At 34.9% G+C, this 16356-nt stretch overlaps 1 protein-coding gene across 5 annotated transcripts in view; it reads right to left on the bottom strand.

Moving 5' to 3' along the window:
• Positions 1 to 16356, bottom strand: part of SPATA5 (spermatogenesis associated 5) — a 322015-nt gene that overhangs the window by 224867 nt on the left and 80792 nt on the right. For all 5 annotated transcript variants that reach the window (XM_027567289.1, XM_027567288.1, XM_027567290.1 and 2 more), the window contains exons 12-13: positions 11591 to 11644; positions 9789 to 9868 (exon numbers count right to left, since the gene is read on the bottom strand). In XM_027567289.1, the coding sequence (XP_027423090.1) occupies positions 9789 to 9868; positions 11591 to 11644 (134 nt within the window). The remainder of the gene's footprint in view (positions 1 to 9788; positions 9869 to 11590; positions 11645 to 16356) is intronic.

Here is a 16356-nt window from a genome sequence, read left to right as displayed (position 1 = left end):
TCAAGAAGCCAGTATGGTCAGGTGAGAACTCTTCCTCTGGCTGGTAACTGACACCTTCTCACTGTGTGCTCACTTACTACTACACTACTAAAGGCGTACTTGCCACAGTTCCTTTTACCCAGTAAACCTTGTCTATCAAGAAAAAAACTGTAAGGCAGAATAAAAGGCTAACCAATATAGCTGGAAGAAATTGAGTTAGCATCAGAACCAGAAAATCAGCGAGAATGCTAGAATTATCAGACCAGTAATTTTTTAAAACTATGACTAATATGCTAAGGGCTCTAGTGGACAAAGTAGACGACATGCAAGAAAAGGGCAACATAGGCAGAGAAATGGAAATTCTAAGGCTCAAAGAGAAATGCTGAGATTTAACACTGTAACAGAAAAAAAAAGAATTCCCTTTTTGGGTTCATTGGTAGATTACACAGGGGCTGAGGAAATAATCTGTTTAAGTGAAGAGAAACATTCAAAATGGAAAAGCAAAGAGAAAACCGGACTAAAGAAAAACAGTGAAAAAAAAATCAGAAAAGAATATCCAAGAACTGTGGACAACAAAATATGTAATATATGTGTATCTAAAATAGAAGATAGAGTAGAATATATTTGAAGCCATAATGACTGAGAATTTCCCCAAATTAATGTCTGACACCAAAATCCAAGATCAAGGAATATCAAAAATCAATAATGCCTTGAATATTCCAGCTACCACTACAGGATATCTATGCTGTCATATTATGGTCAATATTCAGTTTGAACCTAATAGTAAATAAATTACTTTAGATTAACAACATACCCTATAAAAGCAGACAGACATATATTAATATAATGAGTTATCTTCCCCAGCTGTCTGAGAGCTTGTAAGCTGCATGTGCTCTGAATAACTGCAGCTTTGTATAAACTGTTAACACAAAGAATGACATAAAAGTATATATTTTTTCATTTTGCCATGATTTCCCAGTAAAAATTCCAAGCTAACATAGGTATTACATTACATTTGTATAGTTTTGCTCATTACAGTTCTATAGTTTTAACTCAATTTACCCTCTACAAAAAGCAATTTTTTGAAGCGAATTTTTCACAATCTTGGCCCTCCCTATGCTGCTGTTATAAACATAATCCAACAAAAGGAAAATAAGGAAAATTAACACATGTAAGTTCAAACATTTTTCTGACAACAAGCTAAAAACTGAAGCAGAAAAAATGCTTATAAACGTGTCATTTTCTTAAGTGCCATAGATCCAGAAATGGCGACAAGGAAAACTAAAATTTTACAGTGATTATAATAAATGATTATACAATATAAAGTTTTACAAATCACTCCAGTAAAATCTTCACTGATCAGTACTTATTGGGAGGGTTGCTTTGAATTTGGAAAAGAGCTAAGATATGATACTCAGTGAATCTTCCCTCGTAGCTCAGTCGGTAAAAAATTTGCCTGCAATGTAGGAGACCCAGGTTTGAAATCTGGGTTGGGAAGATCTCCTGGAGAAGAAAATGGCAGCCCACCCTAGTATTCTTGCCTGGAGAATCCCATGGACAGAGGAGGCTGGCAGGCTACAGTTCATGCAGTTGCAAGAGTTGGACACGACTTAACAACTAAACCACGATGATACTCAGTAAGCTTGGGTTCAATTGCCAGCTTGACCACTTTTCTTTTTGTGTAATCTTGTGTAAGAGATACTTCTCTGAGCCTCAGTTGTCTCAATCAAACATGGAAAGATCCATGCTGCTGCTAAGTCGCTTCAGTCATGTCCGACTCTGTGCGACACCACAGACTGAAGCCCACCAGGCTTCTCCATCCCTGGGATTCTCCAGGCAAGAACACTGGAGTGGGTTGCCATTTCCTTCTCCAATGCATGAAAGTGAAAAGTGAAAGGGAAGTTGCTCAGTTGTGTCTGACTCTTCGCGACCCCATGGACTGCAGCCTACCAGGCTCCTCCGTCCATGGGATTTTCCAGGCAAGAGTACTGGAGTGGGGTGCCATTGCCTTCTCCGGAAAGACCCATAGCACTCTCAAAATTAAATAAAATGTATAAAAGATATAGCATAATAATTAGTGCAAAGAAAAGATCAATAGATAATTATAATAATAATTCTTATAACTATTATCACCACTGTACCTTGGTTGCTGGCGATGTGTATAACCTTTTACAAGTTATTTTAACCAATTAAACTGAAAAAGGAATGTGTGGCACATAAATGTTACTGAAATAAAACATGAACATGATGTATGATTAAAGATTTTCAGAAGTTAAAACAGGTCAGCAAATACATATTGTCAGTTTCCTACTTAGCTTTACTTAAAACATAATAGAAAGTATTGAACTTCCTTAAACTTTTCCATCAAAACCACCAACATAATGCTAAGGTAAAAACTCAACTGCTCTTCGGCCTTTTGGCTAAGATTAAGATAAAAACTACTCTTCTTAAGCCCTTCATAACGATGCCCAAAACAGTGAGCCTAATAAACAAACTACTAAGAAATACTTTGTTTATACAAGATGTATTAGAAGGAAATTACTATACACTGGTAATGAGACTTCTTTACATTTTAATCTTACCTATATACTAGCTGTTCAAATGCAGTGAGAGTTTGGCTCCTCAAAGTCCTCAAGGCACAATATGTTTTGAATAGCAAAAATTTCCAGATAAGGAGATCTTTGTACTGCTCAGATATTTTTATAATTTAAAAGTGACGTTTTAAAAAATGGCAAACCTTCTAAAATGGAAAAAACCAATATACTGTAAGACTGCTCAGATGTAGAACTGCTTGGCTCAAGAAACTGAATGAAAAGAAAATCTCCACATCCTTGGTTTCTTACTTAGATCTATATCAAAAGACATTCTCGTCATCTGTTACTTCTATCCTCTTTTTTTTTTTTTAATTTTACTTTATTTTTTAACTTAACAATAATGTATTGGTTTTGCCATATATCAAAATGAATCCGCCATAGGTATACACGTGTTTTTGAGTCTTCTAAATGAACCTTTTTTTGCGGGGGCGGGGAGTGGAAGGGTGTAGGGGGTAGGTGGATACTGATTCAGCATCTTCATTTATAATGCTCTAAGTGTGATTACAGACACACAGGATTTGGAACCCAATGACTTGAATGCATGAGAAAAGACTCAATTTGATTCCCCTACACTAAGTGTGACTGAATGGCCTTCTGGCAGAGGGTAACATGGTGATCTCTCTACAAAATTAATTAGTATACCAAGGATGTCCATAGTCTTTCAAAATGTTTTCTCACTGCAGTTAAGTATCTATGTTGCTATCCTCTGTTAGATTTGAATACTGTTGCTATCAGCTACACTGAAAAGAACATTTATCGTTTCTGTACCCTGAGCACAACTAACAAAGTTTTCTGAGTCCAGACTCACTTTTAGAGTTACTGTGTACAAAAACTATCGAATTTTTTGAGAAAAACATATCAGTCAGCTCTTGGTTAATTCTTTTTGGAGCTCTTTGACAAGTGAATGTATTCTATAGCTTACAAATAATTCTTTATAATAAAGATGATGATGCTTCTATGAAAATAATGCAAGTGACAAAATTCCAAAAGACTATCTTGGTGTTTAAAGTAAAATTAGTTCATAAATGACACTAACACATGGTGAAATCAGATTCTGCTAACAACCAGCTTATTGAACCTAAACTCTAGTTTCTGTAAGCCTACATTTCCTATTCAAAAATTAAACGTTTGGGTGCTTCTCTGTTAGACACTGTCTTGGACACGTGAGGTAAGAGGATAAAGATGTTACTGTTCCCTTGAGGGTGTCATAATTATTGGCATATATGAATAAGGGAATTAAATTAGATAGTATACAGGTTCTTCTAGTTTCAAAATTCTGTTAGTCTCTGTTGGTAACATAGAACACCTAAGTTATTTAATTCATTCATTTCAATAAAAATATTAGCAATTCAGAAAGATATTGATACCTCTAGTAGAATGCTTCTAAATAGAAAGGTATAATACTGGTCCAATTTGTTATCTGTAGAGAAACTGGGAGCTATAATTAATGCTGAAGATGAGGTGAAGGGAATTCTTTGGATTCTCATTTCCCATGCTGCCTTTGCCCTTTATTTCCACAGATCATTGAGAACTAGCTGGAGAATAGCATAATGAAAATGTTTTATGGACTGAGAAATATTCTTGGCTGACTTTCAAAGCTGCAGTAGGAAACAAAATCCATAAAACTGACATCCTAGGAAATCAAAACCAACTTCAAGTTTAAGAATAAATGTGTAATCACTAACATAATGAAATGATTTTAAAACTTTATTATCTGCTAGAGATAAAGGCAACACAACAATGGGAAAAAATGTTCAGCTACAGAAAGTACTAAAATTAGACTTTTCCAAGAGATTAATTTTCTTTTCCCTTCCGGAGTCAAGCCCCTTTCCCAAATTACCCTCCTTCAAAAGTCACAGTGCCATGTACTGAAGAGACTTTATGACATCTTAAAACAGGTCAGGAAACTACAGCCACAGTCTAAATCTGGCCAGCCAACTGTTTTTTATTTGATTACATATTCTCTGTAGCTCCTTTTGCATGGTAGCAAAAGAGATGAATAGCTCCAATAGAAACTGTATGGCCAAAAAAAGCAAAAAAATATTTTACAAATTAGCCTGTTTCAGAAAACATTGCTAACCCTCATCTTCAAGAAATCTCATCACCATGATGCTAATATTAAATTGATTTTATTTTTCAATAGTAAAAATTTCACAACAATGACATGTATTTCCTTTCAACTCCTTTAGTAAAGTAAAATTCCCTATTGTCCCTTCATATGATCTTTAAATTATAGACCAACAGTTGAAATATCCAATTTATATTTCAAAATTTTTTTCTAGTATAATTTTCAAATGTCATAAAGAATCCCAAATGGCAGGCATCTGAATTTGTTTCTTAAAACAAACCTCCCATACTCTCAAGGTCAATATTTAGGTGTGAAAAAGACCCAAGGAAGGATAGCCAGACATATACTGCCCTAAACACAAGCATTACTTATGATAATTTTCTTGGTGCATGCAAAATGCAAGCAAATTTTCATTTTAAAACCAAAATAGCTACAAGAGACTTAACACGTCCTAGAACAACAAGAAATAAGTCCCAATTCCTAGTAAAATGCTGCATTAGGCCATCTCTCTAGGGAAAGTCTTACCTTTAATCCATTCTATAGTACTCAGCCACAATGCTTAGACAAAATGCAAAATACAAAATATTCATAGAAATCTGCTATACTTCATAAAACTCTTATAATAAGAAATCAGTTACACATGTTCCATTTATTCTTTTACTCTGCTTCTTTCAGCAGTTCTGTTTAATATTAAAAGTTCAACAATGTAAAAACTATGAGGTGATGAAGTATAAATTAGAAAAAAACTGCATACCAGGAAATATGCAATGAATTTAGCAACTTGAAACAGAGATATACAAAGTAAAAATAGTTAAAAGTATTTAATAAGTTGTTATTGCTAGAGTTTCTTACATAAAAAAATTCATTAAATATTTAGATACATGATAAATTTTACCCTGATATGAACATACTTTTTCTATCCCAAATCCTGAGAGTCTAAGAAGCAGTAGTATTATCATCCAACGAGCACTAAATTAGAGGACATAGGAGTTATGCTCCTCTTCTCTTAAATTCTAGGGGCTTCTATTCCTTCTAAAAAATAAAAGGTTGTACTAGATGATTTCTAAGAACTTTCTTAGCTACAAAATTTTATGATTTTATGAAATTTTAAATACCACCATGTGCATGCAGGCGTGCTCAGTCATGTCAGACTCTTTGTAAACCCATGGACTACAGCCTAAGTTATTTTCTCTTTCCATGGCTCCTCCGTCCATGGAATTTTCCAGACAAGAATACTGGAGTGGGTTGCCACTGCCTCCTCTAGGGATCTTCCCAACCCAAGGATCAAACTCACGTCTACTGTGTCTCCTGCATTGGTAGGCAGATTCTTTACCACTGAGCCACCTGGGAAGCCCAAATACTGCTATAAAATCACATTTAAAAATTTATAACCCTCTTTGAAAAGTGTCATTTACAGAATGATGCCTACAAAAATTTCTTCTATAGTGTTCGGTGTCATGAATTCACTAAAGTTACCTGAAATCTGGAAATACTGCAAAAGAGGCTATCCCATTTCCTGACCATTACTCTAACACTCAGAGCTCTTTTCAAAATGTTACTAAGCCTGGAATTTTCATTTTCAATGAAAGCTGGCTCAGAACTTATTTTTCCCCTGACCACTCCAAATGGAAATCAATTCAGGACTTTAAGTGCAGAAACAGCTATACAAGAAAACAGTTATTAATATCACAGATACTCTTAATACTTCACAGAATATATCAGTCAGTTTTTAACAGAGCACTTAATTTTTTCATTTTTCCATATATTTAACCATCTCTTTAATACTCTAGTCATAAAACAGTATATCAAGTATTTTTATATGGTAGCCTTAAGTTTTATAAAACACAATAGATCATCTTCTTTTTCTCCCAAATAATAATGTCTTTCTTCTATTTCTAAAATACAAACTTTTTTCATATTTAAAACTTTTGAAATCAGGATATTCCTTGGAGTTGTTGATTTCTCAATACCATTTCACAGTTTAGGGCTGCATTTTTCTTCAGTAATGGTATGTAAAATAATGGTATGTCTTACAACTAACCAAATCTAACTTACAAATTAGATTGCTGAAATGCCATAGTGCCTGTCACCTGTAGAATACTCTAATTTCCCAAATGCTTCAATATCCTCCACTACAATCTAAATCCTGTTGTAGGACTCATTTCTATCTATATTACTGTATTTCTATTTATATGGAAATGATCATTATTACAAGAATATCAATGCAGAAATTATGAGAAACAAGTTTTTTAAGCAGTTACTAAATGCCAGGCACTACATAAAGCACTTTACATGTATTTAATTCCAACAACCTAGAATTTATTACTACTATCTCCATTTTAGAAATGAAACTAAAGCTTAAAGAGGTTAAGGTAATTGCTCTAGGTCCTGTTCTCTGTTTTACCCCCATGCAAAGCCTATTGCAGAAAGAGCGCTCAATAAATATTTACTTAACAAGTGAATGAATGAATGCTGCAAAGGAGTCTTATACTCACAGGCTCACAAAGAGAACATACAATAAATACAATCTTGAAAGGTTAATTAACTACTTAGACATGCAATCCTGAGATCTGTGGTGTGATAGTCAAATAAAAAAAGTGGCTCAGAGTATCTGCTCTGGAGTCAAAATACTTAAATTCAAATTTCAGCTCTGCTACTTGTGGTATATGATGTTGAATAAAGCAGTTATGGATCTAGATGCCTAAGTTTTCTCACCTGTAAATTGGAGATGAAAATAGGACCTACTCCTCCTGGGGTTGTGGTGATGATTAAAGGTTAATATAAACAAAAGGCCATAACATGGTGAGTGAAATCCAAAGGGAGTGATGCTATTTGTAAATTAAATAAATAAGATGGGCCTCTGCAGTCTTCAGAAATATGTTTCTAGTTTCAAATTTCTAGTTCTGCTTGAAGTCTGGAAGCAGGCAATTAATGCCAGCTACTAAGGATGATTCAGGATCCAGTGACTAGCTGGAACATCCGAGAAAGAGAAAGCTTTTCTAGGAATCTCTGGATTAGTCTAGTGGCCATTCCCTCAGTCAGAGGAGTCTGGGCCAAGAGAATATAGTATATGTTCTATATATACATAGACCATCCTATATGTCTTCACCTCTGGGGACAGAACTGTTGCCTAAGACAAAACCGACTTATGATTTACTACCCAGAGTATACCCTTCCTGACTATAATCCTGAAAAAGGTAAAATTTTAAGCTAGTTGGGAGGCAGGGCAGAGTACTGGAGCCAACTGTACAATAACCTGCTTTGCATTAATGTAGGGACTTTTTTGTGAATTTTTTTTAATCTGTAAAGCACTTAAAACAGTTTCTAGAATATGGTAAGCAGTAAGTGAATGTTCCCCAATATTATTATTAGCTCAGAATAATTCAAATCTCTTCCCTACCTCAGTGCCTTTTCTCTCTACCATATTATCCATCTTCCAAAGAGCTATGCTACTTCAACAGCATTTTCAATTTTCCCAAATATTACAGAGATCATTAAAGCACTTCACAAAGGGAATCTTACAACACTTTCTCCAACTCACAAAACAAAATCAGACAAAAAAATCTTATCCAGAACACCCATAATTTAAATGGGCATACAGAAAATGAGAAGTAAGTATCAGGCTTACTTATTTTTGAAGTCCCACAGACACTTAAATGGGGCAGAGGAAAGGAGACAATCATGGTTATAAGTAGACATTTTTGTGAGCATGAAATAAGACACTTTTATAAGTAGAAATCTCTCTTTCTGAAAGCACAAATATTTCTAAAGCTAAGCAAATGGTATGTCTATACTCTATTTACAATGTGCAGGTTGCAACCCTCAGTTTCATGGCTAATTTGAGTAAACTCAAATAGTCAAAATAATTGAGTTAACATCCTGGATAGTATGGACGAGCATATATTATGATTCATGGCTCAATTTGTTAAACATCTTACGTGTGGAAATCTAAATCATGATAAGAAGAAAGTTTTCTTAGGCACTATCTTTTTTGGATTAGTCATATGAGTTTGATCTGAATGTTATCATAGAAAATAAAAAAATGAAAGCAATGCCTAAAATTATAGAGAAAATTAATAGTTTACGGAATTTAAAAATTTCCCTGTTTTCCTATGTTTTCTATTTCTTTAACAATGCCTAAACCTGGTTTATTATTTGGGGAATTTTATACTTTGCTATCTATCAACAGATATGTTTTCCAATTTCTAGAAACTATGTCCAATTCAAATGGCTAAAGAACAAAAACATATGTGTCAAGATTTTGTTTGTTTTAGTTTTCAGGTAATAGCACTCCAACTAGACAAAACAATAATTTTCTAGGCAATGTTAGCTCATTATACAATTACAGGGAAAAAACAATTGAAAACAGAGTATCATTCTATGAGATTCTTATGGCTATAAAAACCAAACTGATTAAGACTTAGTGTAGCTAAAGTACAACTGCAATTTTCTATTTGTACTATTAACATTACATTGCGTAGTCAGCCTTACCTTTGTTTTCAAAGCGTCAACTAACTTGACCAAAATTTTTCTGTGCAAAGGAAACTACATAGAATTTATTTGAATGAGTCACTAAGGAAGGACTCACAATACGATGAAGACGATTAAAGAAAATGATATCTAGAGGCTGCAAATTATTAACAGCTCTAATACATATGCCAATTCCTCCTGAGCCAAAATGCCTACAAAACCAGGTTATTTCTACCGAGTATCTTGTCTGGTTTCTCACACATATTTCAAAGGCATTTTATGAGAACTCTGCTATATATTCCACCTACCATCTGGTTCATATTTAACAATGTTTCCCATCCTGTTCCTTTTTAGGCTCCAAAAACAGATGTCTCTGATGGCACATAAATGTGGCAGATCACCCTAATTCAGCAAACTTCTCTGGCTTCTTATTCTTCCCTTGCATCAAGGTGAACTTAAGCTATTTGTAACCTTTTGTTCCATCTCACCTCAGAAGTAATAAAGTGGTAATATGAAATAATTTTAAGGATATAAGAAAAAAAAAAGTGAATTGAAAGTTTTCTTTTAAGCCAAATGTATTAATAATATTAATAAATAAAATCTGTATAAAAAGTGCTAGTTCCTCTACACTGTAGTTGCTAATATACAGTTATTAGTGGCAGTCTTATATTTCTTACCTGCCCCTTTCAACTGCTAAGGCATCAAGTTCATCAAAGAAAATAATGGAAGGAGCCACTGCTCTTGCCTTCCGGAAGATCTGGTGGAAAGAGTGCCACATTAGCTAAAGATCAGCAAACTTCAGAAAACTCCATTACTGGTTTTAGTTTGAAAACTATTAGAACCAAATCAATTATGTACCAGTCAACCAGCTCAATCACTTTGTATACAACCTGTAACAGATGTATTCACACTTCATAATGGATGTAAAATACCTTCTATCATGGTGCTTACTTGCAAACAGACAAGACATCAATACATATTCTTAAAGGTGTGTAGGAGACAATTTGGCTTAAGTAATCAGACAATCTCAGTTAAAATCCCGCCTCTGCCATTTAGTAACTGTGTGATTTTCAGCAGATAACTTTACTTCTCTAAACTTCAAGTTCCATATCTCTAAAAATGGAGATTATGATAAATGCCGGCCTCAAAAGTTTAAGAACTGAATTTAAAAAGATGGCAACACATTTAGTATAATGCCTGGAACATGGTAACAGCTCAGTAAATGACAGTTATTATTATCTATCATAAACACAAGTTTAAAAGAAAAATAATAATGTATAAAATCAGCCAAAGTTTAGCATATAAAATACCCATAAACCTAAAAGTCATATGCCTTGCTCATTTCTCTGAAGACTATATGGAAAAACATAGTTAACACTTGGAAGAGAATAGATTGGATAGACCAGAAGTCAATCAGGCTATCAAAATCAAAGACTGGCTGGACAGCCATGGGGCAATATGCAGAAATGGGCTAGAAAAAGTCAGTACAGGCAGAAAGAAATTCAAATTTGTGTTAACTGGCACAAATTTGTGTGACCAGGCCCTCATTTTCTGGTCACAATTATGATGACCATAAAAATACACAATAGTTACCAAAACATTAGTATTAATAAGCACCACCTTTTTCATATTTTTAATCAAGAAGGGTGCTATCATTATCAGTTAATATTTTATATGGTCACCATCATCTATATTTCAAAGAGAAAAAAGAAACAAAAAGTAACTTAAAACTTTTTCTCAGATGCAAAACAAAGTATTCCAATCTCTAATACTCTTGGTTGGTACCCACATATTTCATAAATGGAGACAATCCATTCCACTGCTCTTTATGTATTTCTGTCCTTGAACAGCATCTGGGAAGATACACGATGCCCATGTGAGGCAGGCCAGCCTTTGTTTAGGAGAGCCAAAACTTATGGCCAAACTGCTATAGTTTACCCCACTTCAGTGCCTTGATTTTGCATGAATTTCCCAATTGTGCAGCTTTAGCAGTATGAAGTAATCAGCAGGCCAATCACTAACTTTAAAATTTAAGAGAGAAGGGGGATGCATTTTCTAAATCACTAGTCAAAGGTAAAGTAAATAAAATAAGGAGAGTACATTGAAATTTTCATATACTAATAAGCTTCTCTGATTTAAAGGACTACCTGGTTTAAAGGATTTAAATCTCATTTTAACATCATGTGTTAGTTGTTAAGTATAAACATATCCTTTTTTTTTTTTAATGAGATGCTGACAGTTGTTAAAAAAATATATTTGCTAAAACTAGAGGCTAGAAATATTATGATGTTTAAAAACAAAGACTATGTATTGTAGATAACCAAAATTACATTTAAAAATAATATTTGCCTGAAGAAAAAAATATACCACTAGAATTTAGATTTGGAAATTCTAAATCTGTAACCCCATACAAAATGGAAACTAGAGGACAGAAGTGTGGTTCTCCTATGCAGAGTTCTACTTTAAGGCATAATCTTACCTCTCTAACTGCTCTTTCAGATTCACCAACATACTTGTTCATTAATTCAGGCCCCTGCATGAAAAGAAAACAACTGTTCAGCATCTTTATAAATCCAGTTACATGATTATGTCTAAAAAAAAGAGAAAATACACACATAAAAAAAGAGAAAAAAAAATCTGCTTTTCATTAAATTAGTTCCTCTTGCATGCTTATTTTTATTGGGTGTTATTTATGCTTCAAAAATTAAAGCCATTTTGTATTCTAAAAACTGCACATCAGTATATAGTATCTGTGACTAAACATGATAGTTAAACATCTTAATCATCCACCCACACATCCATCCATACTTTTACTATGTAACAAACATGGTGCTAGGCACTGAAGACAGAACAGTCTAGTACTAGATCAGCACGGCTCTCTGACAAGAAGCAAGATCTCAGGGCTATTCTTTTTATGACTCTATGATAATTCTCAAAAAAAGGAATGGGAATCATGTAATCAATGACATTATCTGTTTCCAATATTATTATTTTTAATCATTATCACGCAAACTCTGTATTACTGTTATTGTTCTTGCAGCAACTCTCCATAAAAGTCAATAGTGTAACATAAAATAGTAATCCAGTGAAGCCATTTTTTTAAGTAAGCAATATACTTAATGCATATATATACTGCCCTCTAATTATCTGGCTTTAACTAAAGGAAAGTAGTTAGATAATTTGGAGAAATGATTACTGATCTCCATAGAGCTGACTCTAAAAAGATGACTTGAATATCAGTGCTGGAACAAGACTACGATCATTTCATGACATGAGAATACAATATGCTGCTACTGATAACAGACAGATTAACTTGTTTTAAAAATCTGATGTCCAAGCAAACAGACAATAAATACTTTGTTGAAAATGTGAAAATATGGCCTATAGCCTTAACCTTTAAGCCTTAACCATTAAGCCTTCACTTAATGACCCAGTGAAGGCTCATTCCACCACTACCTAGAGGTAGGCTACAGAAAACTCTGTGGATAAGAAAGACTGCTTTTTTCCTCCAAAAGCAAAAGGAAAAAAACAAAAACAAAAATCAAACCAATTTGAAAATCAAACCTAGGAAGTTAGCACTGAGAAGAAAATCTGGGTTAGAATAATTCAATTATTACTAACAGGTCACAGTAGTAATGAAAAGTTCTGTAAGGACTCTAGAAAACATGTGATTTTGTACAGTACATGCTAAGGAATTATATCTGGATGCCTGACCTAAAAACGCAATGCCACTAGCTGAACTGACATGTTACCTGAACCCAAAATTCTATTTTTTGCATGACTTAAAAAAATTAATTTATTTATTTAAATTGAAGGCTAATTACTTTACAATACTGTGGTGGTTTTTGTCATAAATCAACACGAATCAGCCATGGATATACATGTATCTCCCATCCTGAACCCCCTCCCACCTCTCTCTCTACCCCATTCCTCTGGGTTGTCCCAGAGCACCAGCTTTGAGTGCCCTGCTTCATCCATCAAACTTGCACTGGTCATCTATTTTACATATGTAACATACATGTTTCAATGTTATTCTATCCAATTGTCCCACTCTCGACCTCTCCCACATATTCCAAGTCTATTCTTTTTTTTTTTTTTTCCAAGTCTATTCTTTACATCTGTGTCTCTTATGCTGTCCTGAATACAGTGTCGTTGTTACCATCTTTCTGAATTCCATACATATGTGTTAATATACTATATTGGTGTTTCTCTTTCTGACTTCTTCACTCTGTATAATAGGCTCCAGTGTCACTCACCTCATTAGAACTGACTCAAATGCATTCTTTTTCATAACTAAGGAATAATCCATTGTGTATATGTACAACAACATCCTTATCCATTCTTCTGCCAATGGACATTTAGGTTGCCTCCATGTCCTAGTTATTGTAAATAGTGCTGCAATGAATATTGGGGTACATGTGTCTCTTTCAATTCTGGCTTCCTCAGTGTATATGCCTAGCAGTGGGATTGCTGGGTCGTATGGCAGTTCTATTTCAAGATTTTTAAGAAATCTCCACACTGTTCTCCATTGTAGCTGTACTAGTTTGCATTCCCACCAACAGTGTAAGAAGGTTCCCTTTTCTCCACACTCACTCCAGCATTTATTGTTTGTAGACGTTTTGATGGCAGTCATTCTGACTGGTGTGAGATGGTACCTCATTGTGGTTTTGATTTGCATTTCTCTGATAATGAGTGATGATGAGCATCTATTCATGTGTTTGTTAGCCATCTTTATGTCTTCTTTGGAGAAATGTCAGGTTTAGTTCTTTGGCCCATTTTTTGATTGGGTTGTTTATTTTTCTGGTATTGAGCTGCATGAGCTGCTAGTATATTTTTAAGATTAATTCTTTGTCAGTTACTTAATTTGCTATTGTTTTCTCCCATTCTGAAGACTGTTTTTTCACCTTGCTCATAATTTCCTTCGTTGTGCAAAAGCTTTTAATTAGGTCCCTTTAGTTTTCATTTCCATTACTCTGGGAGGTGGGGCATAGAGGATCTTACTGTGATTTATGCCAGAGAATGTTCTACTTATGTTTTCCTCTAAGAGTTTTACAGTTTCTGGTCTTACATTTAGATCTTTAATCCGTTTTGAGTTTATTTTTGTGTATGGTGTTAGAAAGTGTCTAGTTTCATTCTTTTATAGGTGGTTGACCAGTTTTCCCAGCGCCATTTGTTAAAGAGATTGTCTTTTCTCCACTGTATATCTTTGCCTACCTTGTCAAAGATAAGGTGCCCATAGGTGCGTGGATTTATCTCTGGGCTTTCTATTTTGTTCCATTGATCTATATTTCTGTCTTTGTGCCAGTACCATACTGTCTTGATAACTGTAGCTTTGTAGTATAGTCTGAAGTCAAGCAGGTTGATGCCTCCAGTTCCATACTTCTTTCTCAATATTACTTTGGCTATTCAAGGTTTTTTTGTGTCTTCATACAAATTGTGAAATTATTTGCTCTAGTTCTGTGAAACATACCATTGGTAGCTTCATAGGGATTGAGCTGAATCTATAGATTGCTTTGGGTAATATACTCATTTTCACTACATAGATTCTCCCAATCCATGAACATAGTATATCTGGTCTGTCTATTTGTGTCATCTTTGATTTCTATCATCCGTGTTTTCTACATACAGGTCTTTATTATAGTTTTCTATACACAGGTGTTTTGTTTCTTTAGGTAAACTGATTCCTAAGCATTTTATTCTTTTTGTTGCAATGGTGAATGGGGTTGTTTCCTTACTTTCTCTTTCTGTATTCTCATTGTTAGTGCATAGGAATGCAAAGGAATTCTGTGTATTAATTTTATATCCTGCAACTTTACTATATTTATTGATTAGCTCTAGTAATTTTTTTTGGGGTGGGGGGGAAAGCAATGGCACCCACTCCAGTACTCTTGCCTGGAAAATCCCATGGACGGAGGAGCCTGGTAGGCTGCAGTCCATGGGGTCGTGAAGAGTCGGACACAACTGAGCGACTTCACTTTCACTTTTCACTTTCATGCATTGGAGAAGGAAATGGCAACCCACTCCAGTGTTCTTGCCTGGAGAATCCCAGGGACGGGGGAGCCTGGTGGGCTGCCATCTATGGGGTTGCACAGAGTCAGACACGACTGAAGCGACTTAGCAGCAGTAATTTTTTGGTGGCTTCTTTAGGGTTTTCTATGTAGAGGATCATGTCATCTTCAAACAGTGAAGAGTTTTACTTCTTTTCGAATCTGGATTCCTTTTACTGCTTTTTCTTCTCTGATTGCTACAGCTAGGACTTCCAAAACTATGTTGAATAGTAGTGGTGAGAGTGGGCACCCTTGTTTTGTTCCTGATTTTAGAGGAAATACTTTCCATTTTTTGCCATTGAGGGTAATGTTTGCTGTGGTTTTGCCATATATGGCTTTTATGTTGAAGTATGTTTCTTCTATGCCTGCTTTCTGGACAGTTTTTATCATAAATCGGTGTTGAATTTTGTCAAAGGCTTTCTCTGCATCTACTGAGATAATCATATGGTTTTTATCTTTCAATTTATTAATATAGTGTATCACACCAATTTATTTGCAAATACTGAAAAATCCTTGCATCCCTAGGAGAAAGCCACTTGGTCATCATGTATGATCTTTTTACTATGTAGCTGGCTGAATCCAAAATTATGAAGTCATCATCACTAAGGAAGGTAATTTTGAATTTGAAGTTCCAACTGTCAAAAATTTCTTATTTTCTTGTACAACAAACTGTAAAAGATTAAATTCAGTTTCAAAGATAAATACATTTTAACACTAACAGAAAACTTAAGGGATCATAAGCTGTGCTGCTATACTTTTTGTTCTATTTGAGGTCAAATATACATCACTGCAGAGAAGGCAATGGCACCCCACTCCAGTACTCTTGCCTGGAAAATCCATGGACGGAGGAGCCTGGGGGGCTGCAGTCCACGGGGCCTCGCAGAGTCAGATACGACTGAGCGACTTCACTTTCACTTTTCACTTTTATGCATTGGAGAAGGAAATGGCAACCCACTCCAGTGTTCTTGCCTGGAGAATCCCAGAGACAGAGGAGCCTGGTAGGAGGCTGTCTATGGGGTCGCACGGAGTCAGACACTACTGAAGCGACTTAGCAGCAGCAGCAGCAGCATACATCCAATTATTAAAAACAGAAGAAAATAGCAACTAGCGACAGCAAATTTTACGAAATACTGCTAAATGCTTAATATGCATTATCCCCCTAACTGCTTACAACACACCTTTGAGGCGAATACTCTTA

Source organism: Bos indicus x Bos taurus, chromosome 17 (assembly GCF_003369695.1).
Source record: "Bos indicus x Bos taurus breed Angus x Brahman F1 hybrid chromosome 17, Bos_hybrid_MaternalHap_v2.0, whole genome shotgun sequence".
NCBI classification, from domain to species: Eukaryota; Metazoa; Chordata; class Mammalia; order Artiodactyla; family Bovidae; genus Bos; species Bos indicus x Bos taurus.
Note: the sequence above shows the minus strand (reverse complement) of the source record. Positions and strands in the feature narration are given on the sequence as shown.